Here is a 20,158-nt window from a genome sequence, read left to right on the forward strand (position 1 = left end):
CTTGGCTATAAAAAGGCTTTTTTTTGTATGGATACCGAGGTACTTAAAACACCTAGGAAGAGCTATCACCCATCCCTCGTTGCAGTGCCAGACCAAATAACCTCTTAGATTGGTTAAAGTGAGGCAGTGAGATTTTATAAGTTGGTTTGTTAAAAACGAGCATGTTTTTCCTGTTCAAAATGTCAGCGTTTGGAAAAAAAATTCCATATCATTAGCTTTGGTTAGGTGAGGATCTAAGGAAAATGTTACTATTTTTGCAATAATTTAGACGCTTTCGACGCATAGGCAGACGCAAGTTCAATCCTTAGAACATAGGTTTTTCCTACGGCAGTATTTTAGATTCGTTGTCAGGGGGATTTTCATCTATCCCCCTTCAATTGTGCATGCATGTTTCTTGTGTTGAATTATCCCCCCCTCTATTCTTCAAATTTGTTCACGTCCCCTTTTACAGTTTGTTACACAAGACCCTTATTTGGTTTGTTGAAAGGATATCAGGTCCCATTGAAGTGTATTTTGTATTTTTTGACTTCTCATGGGGACATGCAAGCATTAGTTTAGACTAGAAAAATCACGAGTTGTCGTGCAGGGATTACATTTCTAATATCATTTTAATCATGACAATATCAGATTTCTCTTCTATTCTTAAGGATATGTGTCCTTTAGGTATCTTTTTGACCTGAATACTGGGACGTCTCATCAAAGAAGGAATCATGGGAGGTAAACTGATTCTGTTCTTAACAGTGTTCTTAGTGATTGAAGCTTGGGCAGTAAATGTTGAGCATTCTGTGGGTATTCAATATTTTGTGAATGTGCTTAGTTACTGCTGCAGCTTTAAAGTGATAGTTAATCTGTTGTCATTCTTAAAGCTCGTTTGACAAAATCTATCAAGTTTCTTCAATCATGAATTCACTAATTTTCGATCTAGTTTGACTTGACTATCTATGTTCCTTAGCCGAACATTCATTTTTGTCTCAATTTTTTTTTTTCGTTTGGTAATACAACTTTTGTACTGAACTCTGGACTAAAGTCATTTGTTCATTTTATATATGGTTTGCCGTTTTTTCGCTTTCTTCCAAATGTGTTTTTAAACCAAACGTAGATTTCGGTTCAAAATCCTTTTTTTTAAAATTCTAACTCGGAATGTAATCGGAGCTGGAAGAAAATGACCATCGGAAACCATGTTGATGAAGGGATGAAAAATAATCACTCGTCGAGGATTGGACATTAGGAATATACGAGAAAGCTTTTAACTATTGACTCTTTTGAGTAATTCAGAAATAAACATGAACATAAGAATTAATACTCAATTTAAATTAATACTAAAAGCTCCTTTCTTTAGCTATGGAATGATCTCTGCCATTTTGATGAATTCATGGAAAATCCATGAGGCATTAGAGCGAATAAACAATTACACTAATGAACAAGAATAAAAAAAAAATAAACAAAGAAACAAATTAAAAGAAATAAAGGGGAAGGGCATTTTTAGAATTGAGTTAGACCGACTGAGTGACTTGCAGATAACTAGGAAGTACTGGCCGGTATATTATTCTTGTGACAAGGGGAAAAAAAAAAAAGGTATTTATGTATTATACCAAACACACTCAAGAAGTGAAGTTAGGTTAATCATAATGAAATATACCAAAACACGATGAAAATAGAATACTTTAGTTTATATAATACTATAATCTTGGCCATGTATTTGCACATTAGAGCTGGGGTGGGGGTAATTTAACCTAGCATTATCCCCCCCCCCTAAATGTGCAAATATATAGCCCGAATTATACTAGTCCAATCCAATCTTGCGCCTGTCATTGGTCGTTGTGGCTATGAAACTGGTTTTCTCATATCTTACATTGGGCAAACTTCTCGAGTGTGTTCGGTATAATATACAAGAACGAGAAAAATAGCTTGCTATTACTGTTGTAGTGGGAGGGTTCTAGGAAATCTATCTGAAGACTGTAGCTGTACAAAATAAATTATAACGAAATAACGGGACGTCATGGGATTTAATTGTACTCCCATCAATTTTCCAAAAATTGTGGAAAGGGATTTTTGCTTTTCTTTTAGAAAGATTTCATCAATTATAATTCAAATGCTGTTCAAATTTTCTTTAGAACTATGGATGTGATGTATGTAGATTTATGCACAAACTACTGTTTGTTCGCATACCTCTGTAATGGTGTGATGATATTCTTAAACGGCTTATATGCTAACCCTAAGTTTTTCAAACTTATCAGCCCCCTCCCTGTTTGGGTAACCCCAGATGTGTGCCCTCCTCATAAAAATAATTTTAATAGTCAGTCGTAATACAAATAAGGTTACTTCCGTGTTATATGCTACATACTCGAGAAATGAAGTTTGGTTAATCATAATGAAAGATACCGAAATATGATGGAAACACAATACTTTTGTAACAAAGTTATGAAAACTACAACAAAGAATTATTGTGGGGGGGGGGCAATTATATTTAATACCAAACCTAACAGAACATAATCCAATCAAAAAAACATCTATATATATTAAATATATAATAAAAAATATACCTACAACGTAGATTTTAACTAAGCCTAAGCTAATATTCTTTGGATACTGCCGGCCAATAACCAGTTATTGTCTTATCTGTAGATCCACATTCTCGAGTATGTACCATATAATACGGAAGTACCCAAAAAAGTTTAATAGTGGTACATCGATAAAAAATTCTTTTATATATAATGGCTCAGTTTATTTTGGCTGCCTGAGTGTGATGTGTAAATATGCCGAATTGTAGACTACTAAACAAATTTCACAGATCTTTTTTGTCCTACCAAGACATACAGTTTTCTCGTCCCCCCCGAAGGGTTGCCCCCTACACTTTAAGAATTTCTGCACTAACCAATCAGTAATCTTTTTATACTTGTCTATTACATAAAAGACACTCGAAAAGTGAAGTTTGGTGACAATAAAATATGATGAAAATAGAGTGCTTTTTTAGCAAAACAGTGTAGGCCATTTATGAATTTTTAAATTGGGAGCTTCGGCGTCGGCTGACTGTCTCAAAGACAAAGAAAAATTCACTATTTACACGATTGTTGACCTAGTTCATTTTCGTTCATTATTAACGCGATTCTTGAGGACACCGGTTAGTTTGCTTTGACTAGTAGTAGAATATAGTGTCTCGCCATGGTTGTTCAAATTAAGATTTGGAATTTGCCAAGGACCGAAGAATAGGCAATTATATTTTTCCAGGATAACCGGTTGTTGTCCAAAATAAAACACTGCGTCAATGGACAAACCATGACTTTGTACTCTTACGAGAAGTAACATTTTTGGAAGTTGTAGTTTTCACAATTTTGCATGATTTTGTACTCTTACGAGAAGCAATATTTTTGGAAGTATAACACTGCGTTCTGGGAGCATATTTTCAAGTTGTAGTTTTCACAATTTTGCATGATTTTGTACTCTTACGAGAAGCAATATTTTTGGAAGTATAACACTGCGTTCTGGGAGCATATTTTCAAGTTGTAGTTTTCACAATTTTGCATGATTTTGTTCTCTTACGAGAAGCAATATTTTTGGAAGTATAACACTGCGTTCTGGGAGCATATTTTCAAGTTGTAGTTTTCACAATTTTGCATGATTTTGTTCTCTTACGAGAAGCAATATTTTTGGAAGTATAACACTGCGTTCTGGGAGCATATTTTCAAGTTGTAGTTTTCACAATTTTGCATGATTTTGTACTCTTACGAGAAGCAATATTTTTGGAAGTATAACACTGCGTTCTGGGAGCATATTTTCAAGTTGTAGTTTTCACAATTTTGCATGATTTTGTACTCTTACGAGAAGCAATATTTTTGGAAGTATAACACTGCGTTCTGGGAGCATATTTTCAAGTTGTAGTTTTCACAATTTTGCATGATTTTGTACTCTTACGAGAAGCAATATTTTTGGAAGTATAACACTGCGTTCTGGGAGCATATTTTCGAGTTGTAGTTTTCACAATTTTGCATGATTTTGTTCTCTTACGAGAAGCAATATTTTTGGAAGTATAACACTGCGTTCTGGGAGTATATTTTCAAGTTGTAGTTTTCACAATTTTGCATGATTTTGTTCTCTTACGAGAAGCAATATTTTTGGAAGTATAACACTGCGTTCTGGGAGCATATTTTCAAGTTGTAGTTTTCACAATTTTGCATGATTTTGTTCTCTTACGAGAAGCAATATTTTTGGAAGTATAACACTGCGTTCTGGGAGCATATTTTCAAGTTGTAGTTTTCACAATTTTGCATGATTTTGTTCTCTTACGAGAAGCAATATTTTTGGAAGTATAACACTGCGTTCTGGGAGCATATTTTCAAGTTGTAGTTTTCACAATTTTGCATGATTTTGTACTCTTACGAGAAGCAATATTTTTGGAAGTATAACACTGCGTTCTGGGAGTATATTTTCAAGTTGTAGTTTTCACAATTTTGCATGATTTTGTACTCTTACGAGAAGCAATATTTTTGGAAGTATAACACTGCGTTCTGGGAGCATATTTTCAAGTTGTAGTTTTCACAATTTTGCATGATTTTGTTCTCTTACGAGAAGCAATATTTTTGGAAGTATAACACTGCGTTCTGGGAGCATATTTTCAAGTTGTAGTTTTCACAATTTTGCATGATTTTGTTCTCTTACGAGAAGCAATATTTTTGGAAGTATAACACTGCGTTCTGGGAGCATATTTTCAAGTTGTAGTTTTCACAATTTTGCATGATTTTGTACTCTTACGAGAAGCAATATTTTTGGAAGTATAACACTGCGTTCTGGGAGTATATTTTCAAGTTGTAGTTTTCACAATTTTGCATGATTTTGTACTCTTACGAGAAGCAATATTTTTGGAAGTATAACACTGCGTTCTGGGAGCATATTTTCAAGTTGTAGTTTTCACAATTTTGCATGATTTTGTTCTCTTACGAGAAGCAATATTTTTGGAAGTATAACACTGCGTTCTGGGAGCATATTTTCAAGTTGTAGTTTTCACAATTTTGCATGATTTTGTTCTCTTACGAGAAGCAATATTTTTGGAAGTATAACACTGCGTTCTGGGAGCATATTTTCAAGTTGTAGTTTTCACAATTTTGCATGATTTTGTTCTCTTACGAGAAGCAATATTTTTGGAAGTATAACACTGCGTTCTGGGAGCATATTTTCAAGTTGTAGTTTTCACAATTTTGCATGATTTTGTTCTCTTACGAGAAGCAATATTTTTGGAAGTATAACACTGCGTTCTGGGAGCATATTTTCAAGTTGTAGTTTTCACAATTTTGCATGATTTTGTTCTCTTACGAGAAGCAATATTTTTGGAAGTATAGCACTGCGTTCTGGGAGCATATTTTCAAGTTGTAGTTTTCACAATTTTGCATGATTTTGTACTCTTACGAGAAGCAATATTTTTGGAAGTATAACACTGCGTTCTGGGAGCATATTTCCAAGTTTTAGTTTTCGCAATTTTGCTAATAAAGTATTCTATTTTCTTCATTTTTTTTTTTCATTAGCATTAACCAAACTTCATAACGTATTTGAAAATAGGGGAAAACACCCCCTAAAAGTCATACAATCTTAACGAAAATCACACCATCAGATTCAGCGTATCAGAGAACCTTATTGTGTAAGTTTCAAGCTCCTATCTATAAAAATGTGGAATTTCGCATTTTTTGCCAGAAGACAAATCACGGGTGCGTGTTTATTTATTTGATTTTTTGTTTTGTTTTTCCCAGGGGTGATCGTATCGACCCAGTCGTCCTAGAATGTCGCGGGAGGGCTCATTCTAACGGAAATTAAAAGTTCTAGTGCCCTTTTTAAGTGACCAAAAGAATTGGAGGGCACCTAGGCCCCCTCCCACGCTCATTTTTTCCCAAAAGTCATCGGATCAAAATTCTGAGATAGCCATTTTATTCACCATAGTCAAAAAACCTAATAACTATGTCTTTGGGGACGACTTACTACCCCGCAGTCTCCCTGGGAGGGGTTGCAAGTTACAAACTTTGACCTGTGTTTACATATAGTAATGGTTACTGGGAAGTGTACGGACGTTTTTAGGGGGATTTTTTTTTGGTTTGGGAGGGAGAGTTGAGGTGGGGGGGGGGTTACGCGGGAGGATCTTTCCATGGAAAAACTTCTCATTGGGGAAGAGACTTTCAATGAAGGGGGCGCAGGATTTTTTTGCATTATTTAAAAAAAAACAAGGAAAAAATAAATATGAGAAGTTTTTTCTACTGAAAGTGAGGAGCAGCATTAAAACTTAAAACGAGGAGAAATTATTGCGCATATGAGGGGTTTACCTCCTCGCAATACCTCGCTCTTTACGCGAAAGTATTTTTAGTAATTTCAACTATTTATTCTACGGCCTTTGTGATTCAAGGGTCATTCTTAAGGAATTGGGACAGAATTTAAGCTTTAGTGTAAAGAGCGAGGTATCGACGAGGGGTGAACTCCCTCGTATACGCAATAAAAATATACGAATATAGAAGTTCGTTACGTAAGTTAATTCGTAAATTACGTATATTTTTTACTAATGAAAATGTTCGTAAAACAATTAAAGGTTCTTGTTGCTTTTTTAAGTAATCAAAAAATTAGAGGGCAGTTAGGCTTCCTCCCTCTCTCCTTTTTTCTGAAAATCTTCCGATTAAAACTATGAGAAAGCCATTTAGCCAAAAAGAAAATTAATATGCAAATTTCGTTTTAATTATTTATGTGCGGAGAGCCAAGATCAAAACATGCATTAATTAAAAAACGTCCAGAAATTAAATAAAAAAAACCATTTTTTTTAAATGAAAGTAAGGAGTGACATTAAAACTTAAAACGAACAGAAATTACTCCGTATATGAAAAAGGCTTTCCTTCCTCAACGCCCCGCTCTTTACGCTAAAGTTTTTTCCTTTTTAAAAAAGTAGAGCTAAGAGAAAGTGTTGCTCCTTACTTTTATTTAAAAAAACCTTTTTTTTTATTTAATTCATGTAAGGGCATCGTAGTGAAAACCATGTGCTCTGCAATATTTGTGGCTCAACTTTTTGAGCGCCAGAAAAAACGAGAGGCGAGAAAACCGAATGAAAAAGAAAAGAAGAGAGACAAATTTGTAATCGCATGGTGAAATAATGTTTTTAGATAAGAATAGTAGAACCTTTGATCAGGTCGATCTTAGTGGAGAGTAAAATTGAGGGATGGAGAAAAAGGAGGTGAGGATTGGCGCAGAAGAAGATGACTGAGACTATTATTTCCAAGTTTCTGTTCAGTTTAGAAACGTATTTTAATTCTTTTAACAACTTTGTGTTTCAGCTAAAAAAAATTTAAGAATTGTTAGCACTAGGTAAAATCTAATTACCCTTTTTTAATTTCAGTTTATACAACTGCATTATGAAGTTTTTTTTTAGTTTGTTATAATTTATTAAGTATAGATTCTAATTTTATAATTTTAATTTATTTTTAAAATAACGATCATCGCACAAAATTTCAGGTGTAATACAAAAAAAAAAAAAAAAAAAAAAAAAAAAACGATGAGAAGGCTATTTTCCAAAAATGTGTGGACCGTATGAAATATTGATTATAGTTCCGAATCCAGCTCAAAAGTTTTATTAGAACCACATATTGCAATCATTAAGCAAAGAAAACGGTTAATGTTGCCCAGGCCCTTTGATTGCATTGCTCAAAGAGGTGCCGCAACTGTTTTTGCTGCTACGAAACAAAGAAAAAAGAACAGAAACAAAAACAAATCAATCTGTCTTTTAAGAGTGACGCTTAGGCATTATGATTTGTATACTTATTATAATTTTGTTGTTATTATAATTGTCATTCACAGGCATAGCAGGGCGTTGCGCGTAAGAGTGGCAAATAACTGATTTTTCTTAGAGGCAAAGACTGCTGGCCTCTTTTTTTGTGTCGTACGCTTTATTGATTTCTGAGCTTTATGGAAGCTCGGAAAGCCTATTAGGTGTTTTTAGTAGTTATAATTACCTGATATATTCTAAGTCAAGATTTGATCTTATATTTACTATAGATTCCCCTCTGAACATTCAACGCTGATATTTTAAGTTGAATATTGGTTTTTGGTCTGAAATTTGAACCCTAAATTTTTTTTTTGCAATTTCAATGTTTTATTATCTTACTATTCCTTTTCAACTGTTTTTAATTGTACACTGCAGAAAGTTCTGCAAAGTTCTATGCGAGATAAGTGTGTTGAATGATTTTATTTTTGCCAGAAATAAAAGTCTACTTTCTATTCACTTACTTGTCTACGTTTGATAACATTTTTAAAAGGTCATCTTTATAGATTTTTATTTTGTTAAAAGTTTCGTTCTCATCTAGAAAATGCAAATCCTTGAATGTACAAATTAGCTCACCATCTCAAAGAATACTCCTGCTTAATTCTTTGCTTTCAAAGTTTTTTGTTTGTTTGTTTACGTAGAAGTTTGATGCTTCATTGGGGGATTGGATAAATATTTTAATTTTTGTAAAAAGTGTTTAATGGGTCTCTGGACAACCCTCATGGTGACCTACTAGTCTTTGCCTTGTTAGCGCGTCTGTATTTAAGTTCAATTTCAATAAATATATTTTCTTTTTTTCAGAGATAAATAATAATGGATGTGCGACAGCTTGAGCAGCCTATGTCACCTGTTTCTTCAGCGGATACTGGGTTGTGTTCTGCTTCAGGTAAGTTATTTCAATTTAGCTTTTCAAATGTGTTGATCCTAATCTCTTGTGTGGTGCGACACATTCTGTGTTGAAAATGTATTTACTGAAATTTTACCCCGATTTAAGCTTGTCTTCTATCATCTGTATATATGATGTGCCGCTTTTATTGACATTAAATAAAAACATTTTTTTTTGTTCAATTGAAAGTAAGGAGCAACATTAAAACTTAAAGCGAACAGAAATTATTACGTAAATGATGGGGGTTGCTCCTCCTCAACACCTCGCTCTTTAAGCGAATTTTTTTTAGTACTTAAAAAAAAGCTTCTTATTGTTCTAATTAAACGAACCTTGTGTTTCAGGAGTTATTCTTAAAGAATTGGGACAAAATTCAAACTTTATCGAAAAGAGTGAGGTGTTTAGCAGGAGCAACCCCCTTCATATACGTAATAATTTCTGATCGTTTTAAGTTTGAATGTTGCTCCTTAATTTCTATTCAAAAAACCTTGTTTTTTAATTTAATTTCTAATCGTTTTTCTAAATAACGCCAGGAAATCTGGCTCCATTTTCTCGGAAAAATCCCTCCTCCCCACAGATGTACTCTTTAGACTAGTAGTTATCCAACTGTAGTACGCGAACCCCTTGGGGGTACACAAACATTTTTAGGGGGTATGTGGCCAGCCAAAAAAAAAAAAAACCTTTAAGTTTAGAACTGGCAATTTTATTTACATTTTAGCTAGTAGGAGTACTTAAAATTGTTTGTGGGTAAAAAGGGGTACAGTGTCTAAATAAGTTTGAGAACCACTGCTCTAGACAATTCAATCGCGGTGAAAATTTATCTCGGAGAATTGCTCTTAACATCTCCACGCGTAAGAATGGGTCGGCGAAGGGAAAGCAAGACATGAGAAGAATTTCTTATAGGAATTCTGGCAAATTCCCCCAATGTAAAGTTTTCTTTGAAAAATTCACCCCCTAAAAACTTCGCTCCTCACGGAAAATTCTCCCCGTGGAAAATCACCCTAGCCGAAAATTTGCCCCTCCCCCTACCAAAAAAATATATGCAGATTTCCCAATAACAAATACTATACGTAAACAGTAACTTAAAGAATTAAAGGTCTTATAACTTATAGACCTTATAGAATTGTAACTTTAAGGTCTTTCCCCAGGGGCTGTAGGGGGTCAAGCTGTAGGGGATAAATAGCTATCGAAAAATTTTGATCGGACCATTTTGAGAAAAAGGGGTAAGGGAGGGGGCATAGTTGCCCTCCAGTCTTTTTGGTCACTTAAAAAGGGTACTAGAACTTTTATACGGTCACCTCTGGGAAAAAAAAAACAACAAAAAAAACGATCAAATAAACACGCATCCGTGATTTTTCTTCTTGCAAAAAGAAGAAGAAAAAAGTACTAATTACATGTTTTTGAAGATAGGAGCTTGAAACCACTTCAGTAGGGTTTTTTGTTACGCTGAATCTGATAGTGTCATTTTCATTAAGATTCTGTGATTTTATGGGGTGTTTACCTCTTTTTTCGAAAATCAGGCAAATCTTCTCAGATTTAGCCTTTGATTGGTAAGACTGAACTAAATTAAACTTATATGTTGGAAATCAGCAACATAAGCAAATTCTTTTGATATTTCTATTGCTATCAAAATTCCTTTTTTTAGAGTTTCGATTACTATTCAGCGGGATCGCTCCTTACTTACAGTTCGTTACTACGAACTGTTTGATTGCTTAATGAAATGGCTTTTAAGCTGACCTTAACTATAAAAATACAGGATATACGCTGTGAAAGAAAGCCGACGTGGCTAAGTGGCTGGCGCGCTGGTTTAAGAATTCTTTGTCCAAGGGCCACGGGCTCGAAACCTGTCGTAGCAAGTTATTTAATTTGGGACGGGGGTCAGTGGCGTGACTGTAAGCTCAGCCAGAGTCGACCCAGCTCTAAATGGGCACCGGGAGAAACATGGGGAAGGTAGGCAATAAGGGTGTGTGAAAGCACAGGATGGCTAGCCCCCAACCCCCCATTGCACTTTTGGCTGAAGGGCCACGAAACGGAGATCAGCACCGCCGGTTCGGACCTTGAGGGTCTAGTGTCGTTCCACTTACTTACTTACTCTACGATGTGAATCATAAGTGGTAATTTCGACAAACCTCTGCCACGTCATCCTTAGGCGTGTTGAATTCGAAAGTCTTGCGCCAACCAGAAAGAAGAAAATGGACCGAAATGTAATCACTAATAAAATAAAACTAAAAATACTGAGTAGTCTGCATCAATTTGACATAGGAGAAATTTTAGAAGATGCAATCATAGCTGTTTTTTCGCTCTGACTTTCTTGGGACAGGATTATTTGTTTGGGATTTGCAGGGTAGAGGTTTTTCTTTAACTTATTGATCACATGGTCCCACATTTCCCTTTTGAATTCATAATGGTCTCTGTTAAAACCATGTAGTTTTTTTTGGCAATCTCTATAGATTTTCTAACTTGTTGGTTAGTTTGTTGGGACACACAGGCCAGAAGTTTTGCTCGGTCAAAGAGGATAGTATGTGAAGGATGGTCAAAGATATGGTGGGCTTATGCAGAAAATTTGTAACTACCATGAAGTGTGATTTTCTTCAAGCAGGTGTCAATTGACGCAAATTGTTCATGCAAACTCTGATATATCGGCGGACATATCGACAGAGGGGGATATAATGTCAGTCTCATGAAAAAAGAAAAAAAAATCGTGCCTAAAATAATTTTTTTGTAGGGGGGGGGGTAAGATTATCCGCTCAGGGGAATATGCTCTAACGCCCTTTCCGTCAAGGAGTTGACCTGTCGATGGCTATATTATTGAATACCTTGATAGTCTTAGAATGCTCTTAATAATGGTAAAAAGTAGTTTGTTCATTTTCTGGGATAGAACTGGCAATTTTTAGTCATGATTTTTTCTTTGTGCCAGCAATTATATTTATTAAAAAAAGCTGAGAAAATATATTTTTGGTTTTAAAATGTAAATTATGATAAGCTATGCGCGTAAATTTTGACTTATTGTGTGGGGTATTTTTATTTCTCATTTAACTTCCCTGTTTTCAGTTGTAATATCCCAGTAGAGTATTTTTTAACGAGGTCAAAGATTTTCTCTAAGCTTATTTACCGAACAAGATATTATTTTACATTTTCTTCAAGCCCTCTGATGGAATCTTTAAAGTTACTTTATTGTATCATATTCGTATCCGATCTTAAACAAGAAATAGAAGTTTTGTATCCTATCCAAAAGGCATGGTAGAATAATTTCTTTACAATTATTAATTGTTATAGGAAATCTGGATCTAAGTGATTCAGTAAAGCCTAAAAAGGCAACGGTAATTCTCCTTTGAATCTGATTATAGGGTAATTGACCCATGGAAAAAGGCCTACAATATTTTCACGATCATGTCTTTTTGATTTCAAAAGTTATATTTAAAATGCATTTGAACTTTGTTTTACGCTAAACTAGACCTACGTTGCCTGAGCAACGTGAAGTGTTGCGGCAACCTTTGTCCGGCTTCGCCGGCTAAAGTGTATCGAGAGCAACACTTTGGTTTTGTTTCTTCGCTATCGATCAGTAATCACATGATCAAAGGCTATTCTTCAGCGTTGGAAAAAACAACAACAAAATAATATCGAAAGAAGGGACTAAATTGACTTTGCAGCCTGTTGAACTTTATCCTTTTCAATCGTAGACATCGTGACGGATGAAAACTTGGAACAATATCTTATACAATCTAGTTGGTATTATAAAGCTATCCGCAACTTTTCAGGATCAAAATACCATAGATGACACTATTAATTATCACGAAACTGCCTCGTTGTTTTACGCTATCGTTTGCACCCGTTACGTAAACACTTAATTCTAGGTTACAGTGAATATGGGTAGGCTACACCAACTAGCAAAAGTTACAAACACCTCTTCAATAAAGATGATTGTAGCCTAACAGACGATTATTACTTACAAGTCTCCTACATGTTTTACCACCGGAACCAACTCGGTCTTAACATCAAATACACTGGAAACAAATAAGAGGTACACCAAATAGCAAAATTTGCAAACCCCTCACTGCCGAAAATGATTATGAGCTAACAGCCGACCTTTCCTTACAAGTTCCCTACATGTCTCACAATTGGTATCGGCTTATTTTTGGTTTCAGTGTGTACCCTACTACTGAAGTTGTCAACCCCTTGAAACTTTCAAACTGGTATATATCATGAAGGAATTTTTGTACCAGAAAAATGGATGACATACTTTGATCAGCTCATCAAGAGCTATCGATTGCCATCGAAAAAAAATTCTATCTTTCTTAGTTCAAAAGTTGATTTTTTTTTTGCCGTAGGCCAACTTTCTAACGTCACCACTTAGAAAGGAGCAAAGGATAAGCTCCAATTTCTTTAGCAATGATAGAACTTTTAAAGTTTAAGAGGTATATCTGATGACATTTCTCTACCTCAATCCCGGCCGCTGCTTTTTTAGGATATGTTCGGACCCGTGGCACTTTCAGACCCGTGGGAAAATGCCGCTTTTTTGCTTCTGTAATTTTTTTGTTTATCACTCAAAGAAGATATATTGGCTGTGGGGCCGGGTAACTGCCGCATATATTTAACACTTATAGATTTTACTCCATCTTCAATTTAGAAGTGGTGCCTGCTTGCTTGCCTGCTAGAACGGAGCTTTCCACTCGAAAGCAGAAACATGGTTTGATGAAACGAAAGCTTGGCTGCACAACTTCAGATACTCGTCTCTGACATAGGCTACACAACTCCACTTCACTTCACACACCATAGGCTCTGGCTCGTGGACAAGCAAAAACCATCCTTTTTGGCCCCGGGCAAGAGTTTTGCGGAGCTTTCCAAAATGTTATGCCATATTCATCAATCTGGCCTGAGGTCCACACTTTCTGTAAAAACCGCACAGGTTAGACCCTTACCAGTTTCCAGGAATAAGCCGACAACGGTGGCATAGAAAAAAAAAACCCGGGACAAAACCAAAGTGTTGCTCTCGCAACACAATTATAGCTGATAACGGCCTACGCTCTGATGAATATTTGTATGCATTATTTTTTGGAATATCATGCGCTCGAAGTAACTTGGCCTTTTTATAGTGGGTTTGATATTTTCCCCCAAATACCTGAAAAGAGTTCTGAAAAGTTAGCCAACATCGAATAATTTTCAGTCTGTAATTTCAAACCTTTTTTATATATTTACACAAGCTACCTCCCCCTTTCCTTTGTGGGCATATTCCTACTAACTTAATCAGCACTATGACATCCTGCAACCGAAATAGCCGAAAATTCGTTTAGTATTATCCCTGGTTTTGGATTTAGATTGAACTTAATTAATGCTGTTTACAAGTTTTTTAACACTCTAACAACTAAAGCCTAGGTTAATATATGTAACATTGTAATAAAGGGATTATACACCAGGCCTCTCGATTTTGCACATTTTTTTATTTCCTTTATATATTTAAAAGTTTACTTTACTAGTTAGGAACTCAAGACATTTCGTGACTTCTATTAACCGTTATTTTTGTATCCTTAATTTTTAATTGGGCTGTAAAATAAAAGTTGTTAATTCAACTTGAGGATAATTAATGTCTTTTTACTTTCCCCGTTCAATTAGAGTGGAGATAAGATCTTTGCTGTTACAATAACGGTGTTACCCTTTCACCGTTACTTCGAGAGGGTCTTTCTAGTTTAGTTTTTGTGTTTGTTTTAAGGTGTTTTTTTTATATTATCTTCGGATTTTTATCGGTATTCCTTATTATTTTTCATTGAAAACGGTCAATCGGAGGTCTTGACCGAAATATTTGTACTGTAGTCTGTGTTTTTTTCACTGGCTGAAGGGAAATTTTTTTACTGGCACTTAAAGGTTTCATAGACACAAATATTTTTTTTTTGGATTGGGAAACTAATATGCTCACTTTTAATTTAGTGATACTTGACCGATAAGGCTAGTTTACTCAAGGTATAAATAAAATCTTTTAGTTTGACAGTTATTATTATTTATTTTTTTAGTAATGTCTTTTGACCTGAACGTAAAGCTATAATAATATAAATCAATTATAAACATGTTCAAAAGAAACTTTATTGCTCCTGTGTAATAGGGTTAATCAGCGTTAGTAAATGTATTATAGTTTTCGTTATAACGATTTATCAAACAGTTCGTGTCAGTAAGGAGTGACTCGGTCCAGGAGAAACCAAAACTCTAGTTTTGGCTACTCCTTTTCAACTGAAAGTAAGAAGCAACATTGAAAATTACATTGAATAGAAATTATTACGTATGTGAGGTTGGTCACCCCCTCGTCAATTACGCTAAAGCCAATTACGCTCTTTATGCTAAAGTTCGAGTTTTCACCCAATTCTTTAAGAATAAATTCTGAATCACAAATGTCGTTTAATTAGGATACATAGCTATTTTAGAAGTACTTTAAAAACTTTAGCGTAAAGAGTGAGGTACTGACGAGGGGCGACCCCCCTCGTATACGTAATAATCTCTGTTTGTTTTAAGTTTTAATGTTGCTCCTTACTTTCAGTTGAAAAACTTGTTATTGTTGTTATAGTTTCTGATTGATTTTTAAATAATTCTGGGAAATCTGGCTCCCCTCCATGGAAAATTCCCTTCCCCTTTGAGATATTTCTCTATGGAAAGATCCTCCAACGTAATACCCCCTCCCGGCCCCCTCACCCGAAAAATCCCACTTGAAAACGTCTTTATACTTCCCAATAACCAATACTATATGTAAACAATTGGCAAAGTTCATAACTTGCAGCCCTTGCCTCGGGGACTTTGGAGGATTAAGCCATCTTCAAAGCCACAGTTATTAGATTTTTCGACTTTGCCAAACAAAATGGCTATCATGAGCGTGGAAGGGGGGCTGGCTGCCCTCCAATATTTTTGTCGCTTAAAAAGAGCACCAGAACTTTTGATTTCCGATCAGATGAGCCTTCTCCCGATCTTTTACGATAACTGGTTTGATAGGATCATCCCTGGTAAAAAAACAAACAAAAAAACAACAACGAATAAACACGCATCAGTGATCTTTCTTCTGGCAAAAAATTGCAAAATTCCACATTTTTATACGAGGAACTTGAAACCTCTACAGTAGGGTTCTCTGGTATGCTGAATTTAATGTAGTGATTTTCATTAAGATCAGTTTATGTTTTGGGGGTGTTTCCCTCTTTTTCTAAAATCGGGCAAAATTTTCTCTGTCTCGTAACTTTTGATGGGTGAATCTGACATATTTTGAATAAGCATAAAAACTCGATTCTTTTGGTGCATAAACAGTTATCAAGACTCTGTATCGTAGAGCTTCGGTTACTATTGAGCCGCACCACTCCTTACTTACAGTTTGTTACCATGTAATGTTTGATTCTAAATATATAAAGCTGATTAAGTTTAGAGTTACTTATCAAAATATACGAACCTGGGAAAGTTTGCTAGATTTTTGACAAGGGGGGGGGGGACACTCCCAAAAAGTCAAGCGATCATACTCAGATTTAGCATATAAGAGAAATCTGCTGTTTCAAGCTCTTATTAACTATGATTTTTTTGGCAGAAAAAAAAATCATGGATGTGTGTTTATTTTGTTTTTTATCCTTTTTCCCCAGGCGTGATTATGTCGGACCAATGGTTCTAAGATGGTCCTGAAAGATTGGGAGATAGCTCATTCGAACGGAAATCAAAACATCTAGTGCCCTGTTTAAGCGATCAAAAAGATTGCAGGGGACCCAGCCCCCCTTCCATACCCATTTGTCCCCAAATATATTGTATCAAAATTTTAAGATAGCCATTTAATTCAGAATAGTCGAAAGGTCCCGACTATATTTTTGATGATGACATGACTTTATAGTTCCTGGGGAAAGAGCTGTAAGTTACTTAATTTGCCCAAATAGTTCCAATATAGTATTTGTTATTAGAGAAATATACCGAAATTTGTCAGGGTAATTTTTTTCGAGGAGGGAGATTTTCCGTGGGGAGGAAAGTTTCCGGGGAAGTTTTCAAGGATAAATGATACATAAGAGGGGTGGGGGATTTTCTCCCATGATTTGAAAACCAGTCAAAAATTCAATAAAAAGACAAGTTTTTTTCAACTGAAAGTAAGGAACAAAAGTTTCACTTTTGTCCTGATTCTCTTGGAAAGACTACTCAAACACAAGGGCCCTTGATTTGAATGAGAAGTATGTTTTTACTTAAAGACTAGAGTAAAGAGCGAGGATTGAGGAAGGGGTTGACCCCTCCTCTCATATACAGAGTCATTTCTGTTTCGTTTTAGGTTTTAATGTTACTCCTTACTTTCAGTTGAAAAAAATACTTTGTTCCAATATAATTTAGAGCTAAAAATAGCTGAATTGTTTTCCACCAAGCACAGCTATTCTTACTCTGTGCTTCCAGAGGCGTCAATCCAGTTTTTGGTTTGTTGCAGTCAGTGTGTTTTCCCATTCTGGGAAAATGAATGTATGGAGATTTCAGGGATCGGATTGATAGTTACTGCGCTGCGTTAGATGTTTCTGGGTCTGTCACTGAGACAGATGTCCGTTGTGTTCCAGAGGAATACTGCATTTGCAGTCTGTGATTATCCATACATAGCACGTGCCCTAGGTATACCAATGGGTGAACGCTTGCATTGTCCGTAAGAAGGATCTGGTAACGATTGTAAAATGATTTGCACATAGAAACGTGCAAAAATAGGTAAATTTTCCTATTTTAAAGAAATTTTGATGTAAATTCTAGTAGTATCTTAATTCTGGCCCATTGAATGGATTGATCTGGAACTAATAAATGCAATGATATAAGTATCTGGTCCTTTCGGTTCAAGTTACAACTCAAGGCTTGTTGCTAGGCTGATCATCCTATTTTTCTTACGGTGTTTGATTATAGTACATGTTCAAGATTGGACAATAATTTGTCAATTAGTTTAGGATTGTGTCAGTAGTGGGGGCATAATGCTTTTAAAAGAATAGATAGAGGGTATACTATTGAAACTACTAGCCCGTCAAGACGTTATTAGGGATACCTGGGTCTTGCGCAATACTACGTAATAGGACATACAGTAATAAGAAATTGTATGTTTATTATACAATATTTTCTTTGGTTGTTACGTAATAGGACTTGTCGAAGTTCAGGGCCCACCAATCAAAACGCAAACGTAGGCTTTACATCATAGTGATTTATGTAGCGATGGGCATACTGAGAGAATAGTATCTGTCATCTCCCCCCCCCCTTGCTAGATATGCATTTTCTAATCGCTTATGCTAGGGGTTAAGCCGTTATATAATAAAATTGCTTATTAATGAAAAAGTGTATGTACAAAAAACTTTCATTCTTTAGATTTCTTCTTCTACGCGTAGGTCACCATCGGCAGCGGCAAGTGGTGGCAGCTCATCAGAATTAAGCTTGTACTCAACATGGCATGCAAAGTCCGGGTCGCATTTTCTTCAACATAATGTAACTTCACTTTTATTACATCTCCTGCTAAAGTCAATAATACTATTCTGATTCATGTTATGAAATTCACGTGTTTCAATTTGCTTATTTGATGCAATGTCACATACGGATCTCTTTCTGTAACAGCCAAATAAAAGTCACTAGGTTTATGATCATAGTAGCTAGTATCCTCGGAACGGTATCGCAAAAACCAGACTCTCTTATTATTCCAGCAATTGAAGCGTAGACCAGGATCTCCCCCTCCCAAAAACCATTTAAAACTACGACGATACCAGTCTCTAAAAAATAAAATGAAATCACGTTTAGGGTTTTTCCAATCATACCAGGGAAAGTTGTTCCCCATTGATCACATTTATCATAGTGACAATTGGAACAGGAAACCTCTAGTGTGAGTCACAGACATCTTCAAGACAGGAGTTACAGTCTTTAATTTGTACTGCATATCCTCTATGCAATTTACATGGGTTGCATAATCTACACTTTTCATTATAGTCATCAACAATAGTGCAATTCTAAAAGGATGACCAGCTGCCCAATGTGTACAAACATAATGGACATGAACATTTTTCAATATTGACTGTCAATTCTAGCACCGGGTTTTATATTCCCCAGAGAGCAAAAAAGTTATCTGGTTCCGCCATGCGAGTAAACAAACCATTGTACAACCGATCGTCTTTGTTCTTGAAAAATCAGCACAGGATCAGTCCTTGGACAGAACTTAGCTCTTGGAAATAACGGGAAATTCCTTTGTGTACTATCAACGGTGAAAACAAAGGCCCTGTGTGTAAAGTAGTAAAAAACCTATGTGAATGGGCTATGACAAATCTGGACTAATCAGTTTGGGCCTTCCTACTGACATTATATAACTGGTTGCGTTCAAACATGCAAGCCTAATCACTTCTAACAAAAAAAAAACTGATTTTAAAATTATTGCTCTGACACTTGAAATATTTTTGCAGTTAGCATAATAACCTTAGCAATTCTGAACTGAACTTGCAATTTTTTCAACTTTTTTTCATGTCTTACAAAGACATTTCTTATACTTATAACAAAAGAAATTCGGTAATGATGTTTCTCTAACAGCGATTTTGACTAAGCTTCAACTTTTCTGGTTTATTTTTCAAGGTTTTCGAACTGCTGTATTCCCTTGTTAAAACATATACAAATATTTCTGCGATTACCAGTTTTTTGCTCTTAGCGCAACTAAATGTCTTTTCATTCTATGTCTTTTCAGAGATTTTTGATTATTGAATCAAATCCGATTTCAACTAAGCTTCAAACTTTTGGTTTTCTTTATTGAGCTTTTTGGATTGTTGTAATCCCTTGTCAAAATATATAAAAACATTTTTGCAATTACTAGTTTTTTGCTTTTTAAGTAATTTAATGGAAACTTTTCCTTGCCTGAAAATGTTCCATTTTTCTACGTAAGTGTGACAACGTTATTGCAATACTGATGTATATAAAATGACGTCACTTACAATTTTTGTTCCAAAATTAAGGCTTTTTACGAATTTTCTCAACCTTCTGACCTATCTAGATCGTTTTTAGGCCAGAATATCTTAGAATGCTAATTTTTTCGAAAAAATATGGATCTGTTTTTGATAAAAAAATATATATATATACATACACAATACGTCATCCTTGGTTCGATACAACCACCCTGGGAAAAATACTTGTGGCCAGAAATGTCAATACACTAGTTTGAAGAAAAAGATAAACTGTGTGCCCGATTTCGAGGGCGGGCTCCGGCACTCAGCTTGTGGCAGGTTTGTATATATTGATTCTTGTTGTAATTAGCAAGCTACAAATTAATCATCTTAGTTTGCTTCTCTTTCTTCGGGAAAATGGAGGACTCCTCAGGGAGTACGTATAACGTTGAAAGTTCCCACTGACTTGAAATCAACATTTACCTAGTTTATGACATTTCTGTAGGTTTGTACAGGGTTTCGCCCCAAATTTTGTTGGCGCCGAAAACTGAGATGACGTTATTCTTCTAATGTAATATTTCTTTCTTCGTCAGTTTCGTTCTGAATTGTTTTTATTTTCGCTGCCTCTAACAG

At 35.3% G+C, this 20,158-nt stretch overlaps 1 protein-coding gene across 5 annotated transcripts in view; it reads left to right on the forward strand.

Moving 5' to 3' along the window:
* Nucleotides 1-20,158, forward strand: part of LOC136029527 (echinoderm microtubule-associated protein-like 2) — a 137,698-nt gene that overhangs the window by 16,742 nt on the left and 100,798 nt on the right. For 4 of the 5 annotated variants that reach the window (XM_065707983.1, XM_065707985.1, XM_065707984.1 and 1 more), the window contains exon 2: nucleotides 8,582-8,666. In XM_065707983.1, the coding sequence (XP_065564055.1) occupies nucleotides 8,594-8,666 (73 nt within the window). In that variant the 5' untranslated portion in view covers nucleotides 8,582-8,593. Of the gene's footprint in view, nucleotides 1-663; nucleotides 718-8,581; nucleotides 8,667-20,158 lie in introns of all 5 variants that reach the window. The other variant, XM_065707988.1, reaches the window with a different exon arrangement.

Source organism: Artemia franciscana, chromosome 7 (assembly GCF_032884065.1).
Source record: "Artemia franciscana chromosome 7, ASM3288406v1, whole genome shotgun sequence".
Taxonomy (NCBI): domain Eukaryota; kingdom Metazoa; phylum Arthropoda; class Branchiopoda; order Anostraca; family Artemiidae; genus Artemia; species Artemia franciscana.